Source organism: Scleropages formosus, chromosome 24 (genome assembly GCF_900964775.1).
Source record: "Scleropages formosus chromosome 24, fSclFor1.1, whole genome shotgun sequence".
Lineage (NCBI taxonomy): Eukaryota > Metazoa > Chordata > Actinopteri > Osteoglossiformes > Osteoglossidae > Scleropages > Scleropages formosus.
The window spans coordinates 17,909,103-17,925,642 of NC_041829.1; the positions used below are offsets into that span (position 1 = coordinate 17,909,103).

A 16,540-nucleotide genomic window follows, 5' to 3' on the forward strand; every position below is an offset into this window, starting at 1 on the left:
GGTGCAAAAATGTTGGCAATAGTACCCAGTGGAGTTACACATGGATATGGAGGGGGGTGTTATATTGGGCTTCCTTAAAGACTGGGGCGACATGTCCACCCGTCTCCAGCCTTATTACTCCTGTGCCTTACTGTAAAGATAACAGGAGGGAATATGAGGCAGGGAGCCTTCAGGAGTTGTTAAAATAAATTTCGGCACATCCTACTTTAATTTAGTCTCCTCGTACCTTTTAGCACCAGCAGCGGTCAAATATGGAAAGGCGCCTGATCGGTTATGTATAGCATTTTCAGATTTATTTCACTGGGCTGCATTTGTTTTTCCATTATGAGGTCATGAGCATGTTGTAGTTTATCAGCTCATAACAATGATGTGAGCACTAATATTATTCAGTAGTGAGAGGCACTGAATAATTTACATTTCTTTGTGAGCTCCTCTTTGGTGAAATGTCTATGGAGCTCAAGTGATGAATGCTCCCATCCTGTAGTCGTTGCTGAGGAGCGGAGACATCGGAGCTGTTGGCATCCGCTGTCAGTGCCAGTACTTTTAATCGGCTCTCCGCCAGCTCTTTTTATATGCGAGGTCAATAATTTACTCGAAGCAGCCATTCACACAGTGATCAACCAAAGCCGTATTCTCTTCGGCGATGGACTTGCTGGACAATTTCTAGTCATGGTAGGTGAAGGGGAACCAACTGCAGTACTTAGAGCATCATGTGCAGCTAGCTTAATTGATGAGGTGATCGCAGGGCACAGGTAGTCCTGTTCAGCAGGGCTCTGGAGTCAGTACAGAAACCCTTTGACTCTAACTCCAATAACCCAATACTTGCTTCCGACTCCACAACACTGCCCAAAAGTCGCACGTTAATTTTGGGGTTGACTTATCTGGCGAATATAGGCCTAAACCTATATTTGACCTCTAATTTTTGGGGGTTGACTTATCTGGCGAATATAGGCCTAAACCTATATTAGGTCTCTAATTTTTGGGGGTTGACTTATACACCGGCAGATACGATACATTTTAGTCGGAATCGGAGTCGATTCCAGTAACTTAAGAACTGCTTCCAACTCCACGACTTCGATGTTCTAAGGTGTGGCCTCCCTTTCGAATAACCCGGGGTTGAAGACCTCTCACACTGTAGTAGCCTTGAGCAATGGTACTTACTCTGCACCGATACACCGAAAGGTACTCTATCTGAAAGGGTAGGTGACTGTAAGTACCTTCGTGCACAAGTCTACACTGTAAGTTTTGGAGTCTTGGAGAAAAAGGTGTCGGCTAAATAAGCAATAATAATGATGTTGCTGTAACAAGCTCCAAGAATTTTCCAGCATTTTTTATCATGTAAAAGATTGATGTGACTTACGACATGAAGATTATAACGTAAATAAAGCCCAAAACTTTTTCTCCCCCCCCCCCCGAGTTTCCCACCGGTTTTTCATTTTCATATTTGCACAGTAAATAAGCAATCCTCCAATGCTTCTCAAATTGCTTGACTGCTTTGGGGTAACGCAAGTAATTTTAAGAATCATGAAATAAATAGATTTAGGGCCCGTGGGTGCTCTGTACCAGAGGCTCTGGACTGGACTGCTGCTGTTTTTTGGTCACTTTTTTTTTTTTTTTAACCTAAACAGTGTTTGAAATAGATTTTCTTCCAGTTATTTTTGGAAGCATTTTGAAGCCATATTTTCGGTTTGTTCCCCATTTGCTCTTTTGATAGATCATGCTGGCAATTTACTCCACAGCTTACTCTCACATCCATGCAGGATTAGCATAAATTGCCCAAACATTAGAGAAGGCGCGGATTAAGATTGCCTGCTATTAGCTAGGTGATGCGTCTTGTGTGAAAAAAAGACGGCTGGCATACTCCCATAGAGGGTTTATATGTTTCAGCACTAAACGCTACTAAATGAATAGTCTTTTCATGGAAAAAAATTCTCTTTTAGTGGAAAAAAGTGTTTTTTTTTTTTTTTTTTTTCTCCCCTCTCCTTTTTTCACAATACACATTTTTTTCTCTGTTAGGCAGAACAAGATAATGGACACCCCCTCCCAGCTTTTGCCAGTTTGCACATTGAGGTTCTCGATGAGAACAATCAAGCTCCCTATTTTCAAGAGGCTACTTACCAAGGGTTCATCCTGGAGTCTGCGCCCGTGGGCACGACCATATCCAGCAGCGCCAATCTCACTGCACCCCTTCGCGTCGTTGCCCTGGACAAGGACGTCGAGGAGGTGAGACTGAAACCATGTGTGGTTTTTGCTTGTTCATTTTTCTAGCAGTAAACACCCCTTTATATCTGAGAAACATCAGTAACAGTGCTTAAGGAAGATGTAGCGAGTTCTCAGTTTGCATGAAAAATGTTATGGATTATCATCGGCTAAGATTGTGAAATATTACACAAGATGTTTATGAATAAATAACGTGGAGATCATTATGTTACCAGTAAAAATTATTTGAACATCATTCATCAGGATCTTTTTTGTTCTTATGATATCGCTAAATTTTTAAACAAGATTTTATTTGGCTGCCAGTGCATCCTTTTTTGTACCCCTTCTTTTTTGCGTAAGAACGATTTTTGAACTTTTCAATGAAGTTGGTATGAACATATTGCATTTGTTTAATAACATAGTCCTTGGGTCTTACAAATGGATTTCTGAGTGTAAGAGACAACCAAACTACAGGTTCTGTCTCCATTATTCTAGCTATTTCCCAGCATGATGGGCTTAGAGGCTTTTGTTAGCGTCGTTAGAAGTTTTTGCTTTTCGTACACTTTCTGCTTTGATTTTTTTTTTCTTTCAGTGTAACTCTATTTTTGTTGAATATTTTGCATGATCTTTGTTTTCTTGCCATGTTTCCTTGTAATACGTGGTTGTATTTCTTGGCCCTTTAGCGTCACTTTGAAGTGTGCCATTTTTTTATTTAAATGAAAGAAGCATTGCTAACACAGCAAAGCAGAGTGTCGTAAGCGAATCAAAAAGAGAGAAGCACAGAGGTGCCAAGAACTCCTTCGCACTTTGGTATTAACTTGGCTAAAACGTCATACATTTATTCAGTTTCCAGTTGTTTGACTATTCTTTTCCTAACTTTATGTAAAACAGTTTCTAAATGCTTGTTTCTTACGATAAAGGAAGAAAAAACTATAGGTGAAGGTCAATCATGTATCCAAGGTTTGCTGGATGATGGAAACAGTACTTCTGGGGGTAAAATTGTTCCGATAGTACAAGTTCACCAGTTTTGGCTGTGGCAAGAGTGTGTTTGAAGAGTCATTGTGTTTCCTACACGAATATGGTTTTCTCAAGAGCTATGTGGTTTTCAACCATGGTTACTATGACAATTTGCCCAAATGTCAGATGGCTAAGTACTGTAACAGTCTGACTGTGTCTGCAGATGGAGCTTCAGAAAAGAGCAGACAGAAATCCTGGGGTATACAGGTATTTATTAAGAGTATTTCAAAAATAAAATACTGCATCTTCAGCGTGCATATTTTAAACATCTGCCATTCAGAAAAATTTATAAATAACGATGGCTGATTTGTACGTTTATAAATCACAGATTTTTGAAGGTTTCCAAAAAGGTTAGTAATTTAAATTGCCTTTAATAATGATGCTGCATTAATGTGGGAACATAAATGTTGGAACAGTGTGTGTGTGTGTCTGTGTGTATGCACGCGCGTGTGTACATATATTCATTTTAGGCGCAACAGTCAAGTTGGTTTATTACATTTCGAATGATGAACATGGATGTCGCATCATCTTGTCTAACTTCCAGACCAGCTGTTTAAGGAATATATCCCACCATAAAGTTACTCACCAAGGTGTAAACTTACCAGACTTGCTCACCTGGACACTTACTAGGAGTAGGAGCTTAGAACATAGAGCACAAAAATGTATGCAAATTCCTATCTGCCAAATCTGGAGCTCTTTCCGTTGCGAGAAAAGGGCCCGGTTTACATTAATACAGAATGTATTGACAGCTGAGGTTATCATGAGTTTAAATTTCCTCTTTGATTTTATACCATTACTGCCATTGATGATTAAATACTTTAGTGAAAGTTTTCACAGAACACACAAGCATGACCTTTAGCAGGATAGGAATTTTGGAGCAATGTATCGATGGAAAATTCATCAGACCGAGATGCCAGCTGGATTTATTGTCATCTAGTAAAGTTTGGAGAAGATTTTAATCATTTCTGTACGTAAAGATAAGCAGTAACTGCATCCAACGTTTTGGATGAGCGGAAACCATACAGAATGTTCTGACAGGTCATCTGCAAATAGCAGAGCAAGCTGAAACAAACAAGGTTATTAACCCCCCACCACACACACTGGCGTTTTAGCTGAAAATAGCCCTGAATTTGAAAACACAAACAAAACAGGACTTTATACGTGACAACAATAAAAACTCCAAAACAATCAAAAAGTAAATAAAATGCTATATAAATAAATTAAAAATATGCGCATACACAAATTACACAAAAAAGAGCTCACACATTGTACCTGCAATGATTGAACTTATTACAATGAATAAAAATATTGACATCAGTGGTGCCATTTATACATAAAAGAACAATGCACAAATTTCTGTCTAACAGAAATCTCTCCCTCTGGCACCAAGTACAGACAGTGGAGTGTCAACACGGTAGAGCAGTAGAGTAAAAGCGTGTGTATTATTTAGTCAACTGGAACAATAGTGGTGTCTCTCAGCCCCCCGGATGGCGTGATAGGACGTGGGTTTAAGTCCCGCTAGCTGTGTGTGGAGTTTGCATGTTTTCCCGTCTCCTCCCATAGTATAGAGGCGTGTTTCAGGTGCGTTCGTGATCCTCTGTTGGCTGGAGAGCGTGTCTGTGTGTAGTGTGTGTACGTGTGTGTCACATTTCTCTGCTATATAGATGGGTGAGTGATTTTAGTGTGTTTAGTGCATTGTAGGTCACCTTGGACGAAGGTGTCTGGTACATACTGCGTAGTATTTAATGTATGTTGCATGTAGAAAAGTGTCAACTAAATTAATAAAATATGAAAAGGACAAAAACAACAGCTAGGCAAAAGTGGGAGGGAATGTGATGGAATTCTTTAATGGAAACGCTTTGATTCCATTATTTTATTGCTCTCTTTATTACCATTGTTTGTGTTTTTTTTGTTTTATTTTTATCACGTTTACCTTTCTTGCCTTTTCAGTCTCTTGTGCGTTATACATCGTGTGTTTCTTTTCTGTATTTTTAATGTGTCAACATGTTGTTTTGAGGCTGTTGCTTTTTTGTTTGTGTTTTGCACTTCTGAGCCACCGTGAAGAGACACCAAATTGCGTCCGACGGGGAACCAGTTGGTGCATCAACGTGAAACATAAACACGTCACGTGACAATGTATTCAGACATACATCGAAGTAATCCTCAAAATTAAAATAATACATTTAAGAAAGTGTAACCCCCCCCAGCTCAGATCCAGTATAAAGGGCAACTTACCCTTTGACAGTTACTTAAATTTCATTGCTCAGCAAATTGAAATCGATTGCCAATTGGGAACATTTTCATAAATGTAACATTTAAAAGGGTGGTTTTAAAATATGATTTGAACATGCGCATAAATCTGGGATCCAGATTAAGATGACTTGCTTCACTGGGTCTCCTGCTGAACATGCTGGCTAATATGCCAAGCTATCACTTGTGTAAATCACAGCGGATGAAGGCACCTGGCAGTAGGGAGACATCAACACAAGCTGCGGCCTGTGGAACTCTGCTGTTGATCATCGTCATTCATCATTCAGGTTACACGTATTGCTTTTGTGTCTCGCTGTTCGGAACACGTGGCTGGGTGGCAGCGCTCATTAAGGGGCTTAACTTGTTAAACGAGAACGCTGCTGGTTCACTGCAGAGATGCACTTTTGTGGTACATCTGAGGAAAGCACACAATTCCTTCAGTTTGCATCCTCGCAAGTGGGGAAAAAATATAAAGTAAAAACACAGCTTACGATTTGTTTCGTCCCATTCATCTACTAGTCATCCCTGTGTGCTTCCTTTATATCGTTATGAAGTGTTGGAATTGCTCTTTAATTGGCCTTTTCTCGTTTATTCAGTTTTAAACCCATCCATAATTATCTAATTATGAATTGGTGCAGTGATTATTAAAGATAATTGAGCGGCGTAATGTTTGATTTGAGACGCTGACTGCGCTCCTGCGGAAGTTCTCCGCGTGGCGCTGTAATTTCCATTCGCAAATACGTGATTAGAAGCTCGTTTGATGGGGATTCTGTAATCAGTTGCTGCCAGACAATTGATAATATTCTTGACGCAGGTGCGTTACACGTGTTTCGTGAGGGACTACCACACGTGTGGCCTTGACTCATCTGTATTGCACCGTCAACAAGTGCCAAGATGCCTTTCCAGCAGCGGTCAAGTTACAATATGAATGAAAGTGCTGTCAATTTTTAATTTTTTCAATGTCATGTATTATAGACCAAAGACCCTACGCTGCACATTTCGCTGGAGGAATACGACGCAGTCTTCATGGTAACACCGACGGGGATAACGCGGTACCTGAAGCTGCTGTCGCCTGTGGATCGGGAAGTTCAGCAGAACTATACTTTTACGGTAAGGGTCTGCTTTATCCTTATGTCCTTTCCACCTCTCTCTATTTCCCCCTAATTCACTGTTGTTCTCAGGGTTTTACGTTTTTCTGTTTTATTTCTAATCTCTGAGGTGAAACGGATTAACGTTTTTCTGTTTTTATTTGAAAAATGTTCCTGTTGGGACTTTAATCTCCTTCCAGTTTGTTTTTGGGGTTCTTGTGAGAGAGGCCTTCAGTCAACAGATGGCATTCATACAATGATATGGGTGAAGCTGAGAAGCGTAGGGTTTTCGCTGATTGATTTTTTTTCTTTTTTCTTTTTTTTAAGAAAAGCAATCAGCGTAAGAGCACTCACTGAGAAATGTAGCTGTGCAAAAAGATGAATGGATCTGTTTTAATGAAATAGATCTTCTGGAAACAACTACCATTACTATATGTAACCAGAACATGATTTTTGCGCTTGTTGGATACAATTTTTTGGTGCACACAGAGCGATATTTTCTTTGGCTACTTCAGTGGCGTCAAGTAAGACCACACGACGGGTGCGTACAACATCGGTAATGGAGATTTCATTACTTCTCCTCTCATTTCTCATTGCGTTTACTGCAACCTTTCAAGTTCATTATTGCATGAAAAGTGAATCTTGACTAAACACATTGTGTTCTTATTAATATTCCTCTTCGGTATTCCCAGAATGTGGCCTGTCAAAGATGGCCCAGCAGAATGTTTTCCAGTGATTAGATTAAAATGATTTCCCTTTAAGTATTCTTGAAGGCGCGTCTGCTTTCTGCATCTCGTGTTGAGCGTGGGAGTGAAGCTCCCCTTCTTCGCCGGCTTCTTATTGCCACAGCTTTATCGTATTTGCTGTCCTACAGGAACGCTTTGCTGTTTCCCTGGCAGTCACATCGGTGCACAGGAACAGTCACCGTCCCCGGCGCGCTTTCTAGCGTTCTTAATCTCGTCTTCTCCCCGTGTTTGATGATGCATTAGGCGCCAGCTCCTACGCCGGGGCCTTGTGTTTCCCCGTGGGCGAGCTCCCTGGTTCAGCAAGGAGAAATGTCAATGAACTCGGCTGTCGCTCCGCCCGCGGACACCGCACCTGCCCGTCGCCATCGGCTTTCTTTCAGAGCTCCGGCGCTCTCCGCATTTATTTATTTATTTATTCCCGCCCCCCCCCCGACATGGATGACGGAATCTCACCTGTCATCCAACAGCACACCACCATCTGAACTCCCCTCTATGCCTTGTCACTTCCCAACCAGCTGATGGCATTATTTTGTCCTATTGCTGTTGTCGCTCTTGTCATTGCTGTTTTTGGGATCATTTGCAAGTATAAAATCTGTGAGATTTCTTACTCCAAAAAAAAAAAAAAAAAAAAAAAAAAAAACGGAAAAGCCTCAGTAGCAGGATTACAATGTGGGAACCCAGATGCTTTGAGATGACACAATGCAGATGCAGGCCTGTTTCTTCCAGCCCCGACTCTGGGGACCCAGCCTGCACGAGTTATCATTCCAGGCACTCCTCATCTGTCCTACCTCCTGAACCCTCAGTCAGAGATTGATTAAAACACTGAGACGAGTGCACTGGCAAGCAGAGGCCTTCGAGAAAAAGTCCCGCACGCATCGTGATGTACATACTTGCACGTAACAGCAGTCGCTGACTGGCTGCCTCGCTTGTGGCACTGCTTAGAAGTAATCCTTTGTAAATTGTTTTCCATTAAATAAAACAAGTGAGTGGTGTGTGTGGGGGCACGGAGGTGGAGGGGCCTGCGCAGGATGATAACTTGTCAGTGGGTTTTATGTGCTGCCTTAAATGATCTATTTCTGCACAGATTAGAGTCACCTTTATCACTGTTAAATAAGCAGGCTTTTGTTGAGGATGGGGGGATAGCCGTTGGGAGGAGGTTACCCCCGGTCATTGTGCGCGTCGGGGCCCTGCTGCTTATTGTTCCTGGTGAACTGTTAATTAGTCTGCTTTTATTGGCGTTTTGACTCGGCGCGATGCACGGTTGTCGCCTCGACACGTAATGTGCTGATCGGAAGCGCAGTATCATTTTTCGGAAGTGTATGAGAAGAAAAAACTGAAAATACGTAAGTGCGCATCTGTGCCGATGGGTAATGGTCTCGGTCAACACAATTACGGTTGCCGTCGTTGCTGTTAGGATTAGGGTCAGGGTAATCTTGAGGGCACAATAACCCTAACTCTAATCCCAAAAATAAAGTTACTTGCAGTGTTTGACATATCTGACTGGAGCAGAACGCAGTCAGTACCTTCTTCAAGGGTACTGCATCGGCAGGGCTGGGAGACTTTAATTTGCAAGCTTCAATTTACAGGTTGCTGCCCTCACTACATTAGTTTTTTTATCTAATTTAGGTTTATCAGTCTTAATAGTAAATTGTTTAAAGGCTAAGAATGATTAACTTGTCATTGACTTTTTTCTTTAAAAAAAAAAAAAAAACCCAATATTTAACACTATCAGTAATTGAATCGGTAATCTGATCTGTTTAGTCTACTGCAACAGGTGTGTATGCTGAATTATCACTTGTCAGCAATGTCTCATTTTGAAGACACTAGAATGGCTCTAGTTAAACAGTAATTATTGGCAGTAACTATTATAACAACAGTAATTGTACATTGTCTTTCAGTGACTGTTGGCATGTGTTGTCTGCTAGAAATGAAAACTGTAGATCTATGGCTTTTGCTTCACAATTTTTCGAAAGACTTTGCCATAGTTTAGCCAAGGTTCAATTCTCAGGGTGCAGGCACCTCGCTTTCTTTGTGTTTCACAGAAAACATGTTTAGCATAAGTTGTTTGGGGACCAGCCGCTGATGGCTTTTGTGGACTTTGATGTTTTTCTCGGTCTCAAATGTAGCGTTTGGTTACTGGTAGGTGGGGTCACTTGTCTTGGCTTGAGGTCCAGACCTCTCCTTTCGGTGGAGCGCGTTGTCTCTCTGAGACAAGCGCAGGTCTCTTGTTCAGAAACAATCTGTCTCCCTCTTTCACTGGAGGAAGCAACACTTCTCCCAGAAGTACAGAACAGAAAACAAGACTTTGACTCTTATAACTCTGTTTCCTGCTGGAAAGGTTCCCTGTAGGCGCCTGCAGCACAATCAGTCTAGACTATAAGGTGGCGTAATGGTTAGAGCTGTCGTTTTGCGAGCAAAGAATGCCGTTTTGAATCCTTGCTCCTGCTCTCGTACCCTTGAGCAAGGTACTTGCCCTAATTGCTCCAGTAAAAAATACCCAGCTGTATAAATGGGGAATAATTGGTGTCACTAAATAAATGTGAATAAATGTAAGAATGAAGTGCACTTCCGGTAAGGGTTGTAGACATACTATAGGAAACGTAATAGTCTTGATTTTTGTCTTGCCTCCGATCATCGTATCGTGAGCCGCTGTCAGGCTTCTAGGTATTTTCCCCATCATGACAGTGCAGCACGTCAGGAGAGGTGACGTAACTTTAATTCATCTGTGTGCTGAGATATCTTTGAGCCTTAAATGTCTTTTCATCTTACATTGTGTAGTGTGCAATTTTCTTCTTCGACTTGATTGGCGTACCTCTCTCTTTTTCTCCTTTTGTAGTCTATTAATCTATGCACGTCATTGAGTTCCATTTAGAGGCTGCAGAATACCACTTTCTTCCTTCTCGTTGATGGCACTTCCTTGATTTTCGGATCATTGCTTTCACTTGAAAGACTCCAGTAAAACGGGAGGTCTTGCACCAGAGGTGAACCATCATCCAAGGGTATTACTCCTTTTAACGAGAATTATTAATCAAGACAATTTTCAGAAGTAGCTGCGTCTTTATCTAATGGAAAACCTTCAGGGTATTTTGTGTGGTAAAGGGTTGCGGGTATGATAGTACCGCTGAGAACCACTGAGATCAGTGATCTTGCATTTCCAAGATATTTAATCGCCTGGGGAAAGAGTGCACCACGCATATATATATTATATATATATATATATATATACACACAGTATGCTTGCTCTGCTCTTACCAGGCAAGGAATGAGAGCTGGCAGAGGATTTAAGAGGAGCACGCTCTTTAAAAGGTATAAATATCTATTTTTGCACTAATGTACAGCAGAGCTTTTAGTCTGTAATGTCCGTCAATCAAATGAATCATTCACATGAGGGCATCTCAAGTGCTCTCTCAAAAGGCCTTCTGTTATTCTCCGAGATCAATTAGCTTGTCCCCTATTGTACCGCGTTCCACCTTCTGCGATACAACCTTCACACCAGCAGTATCGCGGCATCTTCAGGCCGCTTTCCTTTGAATTGAAATAATAGTGATTGCTGTCATCTGAATTTATTGCGGCGCTTCCCTTTTTGAACATCTTAGTCCGTAAGTGTGCTGTTCAGAAGAAAAAAATCCTTGAAATAAATATAGTGTTAACTGCTAGAGGTATCACACTTTCTTGGTCTTACGAAACACACTTTGATCTTAAGTTGTTGCTGGGGTTTTTTTTCCCTCTCTTTTTTTTTTTTTTGCACAGCCTCCTCCTGGTGATGTTGTGTTTGCAGTGACAATGTGGGACTTGCTGAAACAGCTCGATGGTACAAGTTACCATGGGGTGCATAGATGGGATTCTGCTTTGGAAAGGCTGGTTTTTGTCCGTTGTAAAACAGAAAGCCTTTTTTGTTCTTACTTGTAATGTTCTGTATATTTCCATTTTGTTTTTTATGCCTTCCTTTCAAGATGATTGCCTCTGATGGAGTACAGGAAAGTGCACCGGTTATCGTAAACATCCTGGTGATCGATGCCAACGATAACACGCCGACGTTTTCCAACGTTTCCTACAGTGTCAGTGTTTACACGGATATGCAGCCAGGGGAGACCGTGTTGCGGGTAATCAATATCTCCTTGTTGTTTTCACAAACAATCCTCTTGTTCAGGGTAATGGCATTAGTTACCTCATTTGTTTACGGCTTATCACTAGAATGGATGCGGGAAACTGGCCTCGCTTTCCCCGCTACCAGCCGTTCTCTTTGAAGAAACTGATTTGGGGTGATGCTGGGTAATGACTATTTCATAGTCTGAACATGAACAGTCAGTAGCTCAGAGTCTCAGAGACAAAAGGCTGATATAAAAGGTTACTCTCAATCTGTTTTCCATATCACACATTGCACATGCAGCAGAGGGTCTTGTTAAATGACTTTAAGATACACAGTATTTTGAAACATATTCATAAATACTGGATTTGAGCTTTGGATATGAAAAAATATCCAGTAAAGGTCATCCGGTATATTTTTTTGGGCTTTATGATTTAATTCATTTAATTTCTTTAAGTTCAATCCATTTCTAATTAACCAGGTGATCCTGAAAGAATGCTTTATATAGATTATGACTCTTAAGCCTTGGCAGATAAGACTGCTGGAAACTCTTAAACTAAAGAAGTTTCGATGACTTTAAATAAAAAGCTGCTTAAACGAATTTGACTTTCGTTTTCTCATTAGTACCTCACAGCAACAGCAACCAACAGGCAAATGGGCTTGAATTGGAATTCACTTTTTTGCATTATGCAACATACAATGTATAAATACCAAATGCATCTGATTTAAATTTGTAAGTTAAGCCCTTCATTTAACTCTTAAATGTTTTTATTTTATGCGATATGTATAAGTAAAGCAGACTTTTTGATTATGTCAACAGGCCTCTAGGAATCTGCACGTGATAAGATTTCAAAGGACTCACAACTCGCACTGCTTTGCTTTCAGTTGACCGCTCTAGATGCCGACGAGGGTGCCAACGGGCTAGTGACCTTCGAGATCTTGGCTGGCGCCCAGGGAGACTTCACCATCGATAACCACTCAGGCCTCATCACCGTGGCTCCTGGCGTCAACCTGACTGTGGGTCATTCCTACGCTCTCACTGTCCGGGCAGCGGACAACGCTCCCGAGCCGCACAGGAGGTAGACCCATACCGAGCGAGCAACGTTGATTAGGTTCAAAGGGCTTGGCTGCCCGGTCGGTTTTCATTGACGCTTGAGTTACTGCTCTTCCAAATCCATATAGTTCTGGAAGGCAGAAGATTTTCTTTAGCAATATCCCAGGCGTATTGAACTGCACTGATGTTTTCGACACGGTGGTTTCTCTGAGTTTCTCCATTGAGAAGAATCGCCTCTTAGAACTGAGCTTTTTTGAAAACATGTCAACCAATTTCATTGACATTCTTGTGCCCACAGCTTTATTAGCTTGTCATTAGTCATTTTCAGTCGGCAGCTCTCACCCCCCCCCCATGATTATCATGATGTCTTACAGGAGCTCCATTACCACGGTGTACATTGAAGTCCTCCCACCCAACAACCAGAGTCCCCCACGTTTCCCCCAGTTCACGTACAGCTTGGAAATCAGTGAGGCTATGAGGATCGGGGCTGTGCTTCTCAATCTGCAGGTGAACTTGTCCAGTTCGAACCTTGGGCTGGAACAATCACATCACACCAGACATCCTTTACTCTTTACACATACTTTACTCTCAAAACTGTATCTGTAAACCCACCTCTGTGCCAACACACGTATCTCTTCTTGGGTACAGATACACCTGCCTACAAACACACTTGTACATTCATACTTTCTCTGATCACACAATGAAAGGAGAGGCAGAAGGAATCAATTAATTACCCTTGCCAAAACACCAAATATTGGCACAATTACTTTCACTTAGAACATTAATCTGCTAAATGAAGATTATTGATATGTATGAAAAATAATTATGTATTGGTTTAGTTAATGATTTTCAGAAAGTGCTTATTAAAATGAATGTAATTGGCATTACATCTGCTAGAAAAAAATCCATTTTCACTGTTTGTCTTTATGTCTGTATTTTGCTATATGCTGTAATGTTTTATGCTGATTGCTAAATCCCATATCCATTTTTGTTTTTAATCTCTGGAAGTGAATTGAGCTTTGTTTGATTACTCAGCAAACCTGGGCATCTTCCATCATGTTTCTTCAGGCAACAGACCGTGAAAGGGACCCTATTACATATAGCATCCAGAGCGGGGATCCTGAAACATTCTTCAACCTCTCAGAAAGGTAAAAATTTCATTGAATGTGTGTTCTTTTACAAGTCTCATTGGTTTTTGCAAATTGTATATACTGAGACTAAATAAGCATCTGTATTTCTAAGTTCCTTATATAGATATATAAAAAAGAAACATGGAAACATCATGTCCTATAGCTTATAAAAAATATAATGAAAGATTCCTTTTCGTATTTAGGGGTGATATGCTTGGCTTTGACTAAGTTTTTTTTTTTTTTTTTTTTTTTTTTTTTTTTGTTTTTTCTTCTTCTTCTTAATTGTACATTAACTAAGAGCTATGTTGCTATATCAATGTACATGTATATTTGGAAATTGTGAGGAGGTTGTGAGACTAGTAATAATTGAAAATAATATGACTCTCTTGCTCTTTGCAGTGGTTTAAAATGTATTATAAGGACGATACTGGGAACAGCCCATAGCAAGATTGAAAGCGCCAACTCCTGTGCCAAAAGAACAGCCCCCAAATACATCAGCAATATGCCAGGGTCCCTTATTAAAGCTTTGAGGATTGTGAATATTTTTATATTTATAACTTGATCTGCTCTTCCAGTGACACTATTTCTTTTCATATATATATATATATAAAACTCATATGAGGGTAAAAATGGCAACTTTTATTTTATAACCAATATCATTGCAATAGGAAATGTGAAAGAAAGATCTTAAGACCAAATCTGTTTTATATAGAAAATGACCTTTTAACACTTTCTGTACATTCATTTCTCTGTCATATTAGTAATGCTTCCATTGTAGCAGTGGCTCCTTGTGGATGTTCATCCTTGGGTATATGTGTAAATGTGTCTCTTACAGCAAGAAGAAGCATGTAAACATGTTTAGTTTAGTTCACCAGTAAGAAAGCATTAGAATTTTTGTCAGACTTGATGGAGATCCTGCGCAAGCCTTATTTCTCAGGCTGCTGAGAGTTGTTTGGTTCCAAATAGACTGAGATCGCAGAAATAAATATACTTTAAAACTGTGCCTTACTGGCACTGATGTGAAATCATTCTGAAGCTTTTATGAATAGTAACTTCTTACTCTTAATATTCTAACACTCTGCCTATCGAAAAATGGCACGCTATAAGAGATGCCTTTGGTCTCGTACAGCCACTCGAAATAGACCTAGGAAACAAAATGATGATTTAACCTCTCCTGTTTCAGACTGCTTTACCACTGCAGTTGAAAACAGCATGAAATTTTAATAAGCGAACACTGAAACTGTCCCTTCAATAAAGAAGCCAAAGAATGTGATTTGAATGAGGATCCTGTGTGAAGAATGACAGTGAAAGTTCTCGAATTGTTGGTTAAACATCATTCCTTCTTGAGGCTCAGTCACAGCAGCACTAATGTAACTGCAGTACGTATTGAAGTTATGCTTTTTTCGGGAGGGGGGACAACGAAAACACGATCATGAAAGAATTTAAATTGTAACAAAATGATAACGCTTCGCAATGTCAATCACGGCCCTTTCACTGGCCAGAGAACTTTTCCCGAATTGCTTCGCCAGAATTGAAGATATCCGTCTATCTAAATCCATGTTAATTATGTAAGTTGTATGCATACAGCTGGCTCCCAAGATATTAAATAGCCCTGTGCAAGTACAAAAAAAAAAAAGCACTGGGAAATTCCAGGAAACCAGTATTTTACAATTTGTTCAGTTTTATCTCTGCACCGAAGAAATAGTGTTGCCAGTTTTTCTAAGTTGGTTCTATTAAACAGTACTGAATTGTAATGACTTTCTAGAGCTTCACATACAGATGTAAAACAGACTGAAGTGATGCTATTTCTCAAAGATGGTCTAGTATATGGCGTCCTTGTTCATTGGGTCCGTTTGTAGACTATGTGGATGATGGGGCATCCCATCATCCCATCCCAGAGTTGGCGGACGATAGGCAGATTTGTAGGGTTTCGGGTGATGGGCCAGTTTATGGAGTTTGCAGGTTCTGCGTCGATCTATGGAGTTTTGGACTCCACAACTCACAAGTCTTAAACTCTGATAGTGCCTGTAAAGTCAAATCTCTTAATCAGTCATTGACACCATGATTTAAGGTCCTTCTGTGGTTCTCATCCTACTGACCATCATGCAACACATTTCAGCATTTGATATGCAGATAGAGCAGAGATTTCTGGGTAAAATAGCCCTGATGCATTAAACTTAATGAAATTAAATTGAACAGTTCACCTTGATTTATTTCCTTGAATGTTCAAAACCTGTAGGAAACAGGGAGACACCTGAAGTAACAGCTTTTAGTTGCTCCCCACTTTTTTCAGTAAATTAGCCATGTAACTGTTACAATAGATGCTCTTTTACACCACCAGTAAATTAGCCATGCAGTTTGTTTCTTCTGCAGAGACAAATCAAGTAAACACAGTGGAAGGAATAAATGCTGCTACGTATGTATATATGTACGGTCCCCGTGAAACCAGTCGTAAGTCGAAAATGCATTTAACACACCTAATACACACCTCTACATGACAGACTGGGAGATGCGGGTCGCTGCCACTGTCCGGCATCGCGAGAGAGTATCGCACCGCGTATCGCTTGCCTGGGGAAAAAAATCAAAATTCAAAGTACGGTTTCAACTCGGTGTCTATCGCCAGCTTACCATCGTAAAGTCGGAAAATTGTAAGTCGAACCATCGTAAATCGGGGACCACTTGTATAACTCTGTACTGCCGTGACACAGTTGTTTATTGCCCCTACACAAGGAAGAGAGAGAGAACAATGTGACAGAAATGCAAGTTCTCATCCATTTCGGTGCCACAGTAACACTGTGTAGATGTGCTGAGAAAGATGGAATTGTATTAGTTGCAGTTTCAATGTCATGGCCATTTTTTGATTGATAAAATACCGCGTTTGCCGCAGCACCACAACTCTAGTTCTTCGCGCCACTGGAGTCTGTCAGCACATTGCAGACCATTCGTTTCTGTCATATTGATTTGGGCTG

The 16,540-nt window shown here is 40.6% G+C and overlaps 1 protein-coding gene across 1 annotated transcript in view; it reads left to right on the top strand.

Moving 5' to 3' along the window:
* Positions 1 to 16,540, top strand: part of pcdh15b (protocadherin-related 15b) — a 153,460-nt gene that overhangs the window by 78,326 nt on the left and 58,594 nt on the right. The window contains exons 12-17 of the mRNA XM_029248851.1: positions 2,017 to 2,223; positions 6,442 to 6,576; positions 11,254 to 11,403; positions 12,273 to 12,466; positions 12,816 to 12,948; positions 13,510 to 13,589. Of these exons, the coding sequence (XP_029104684.1) occupies positions 2,017 to 2,223; positions 6,442 to 6,576; positions 11,254 to 11,403; positions 12,273 to 12,466; positions 12,816 to 12,948; positions 13,510 to 13,589 (899 nt within the window). The remainder of the gene's footprint in view (positions 1 to 2,016; positions 2,224 to 6,441; positions 6,577 to 11,253; positions 11,404 to 12,272; positions 12,467 to 12,815; positions 12,949 to 13,509; positions 13,590 to 16,540) is intronic.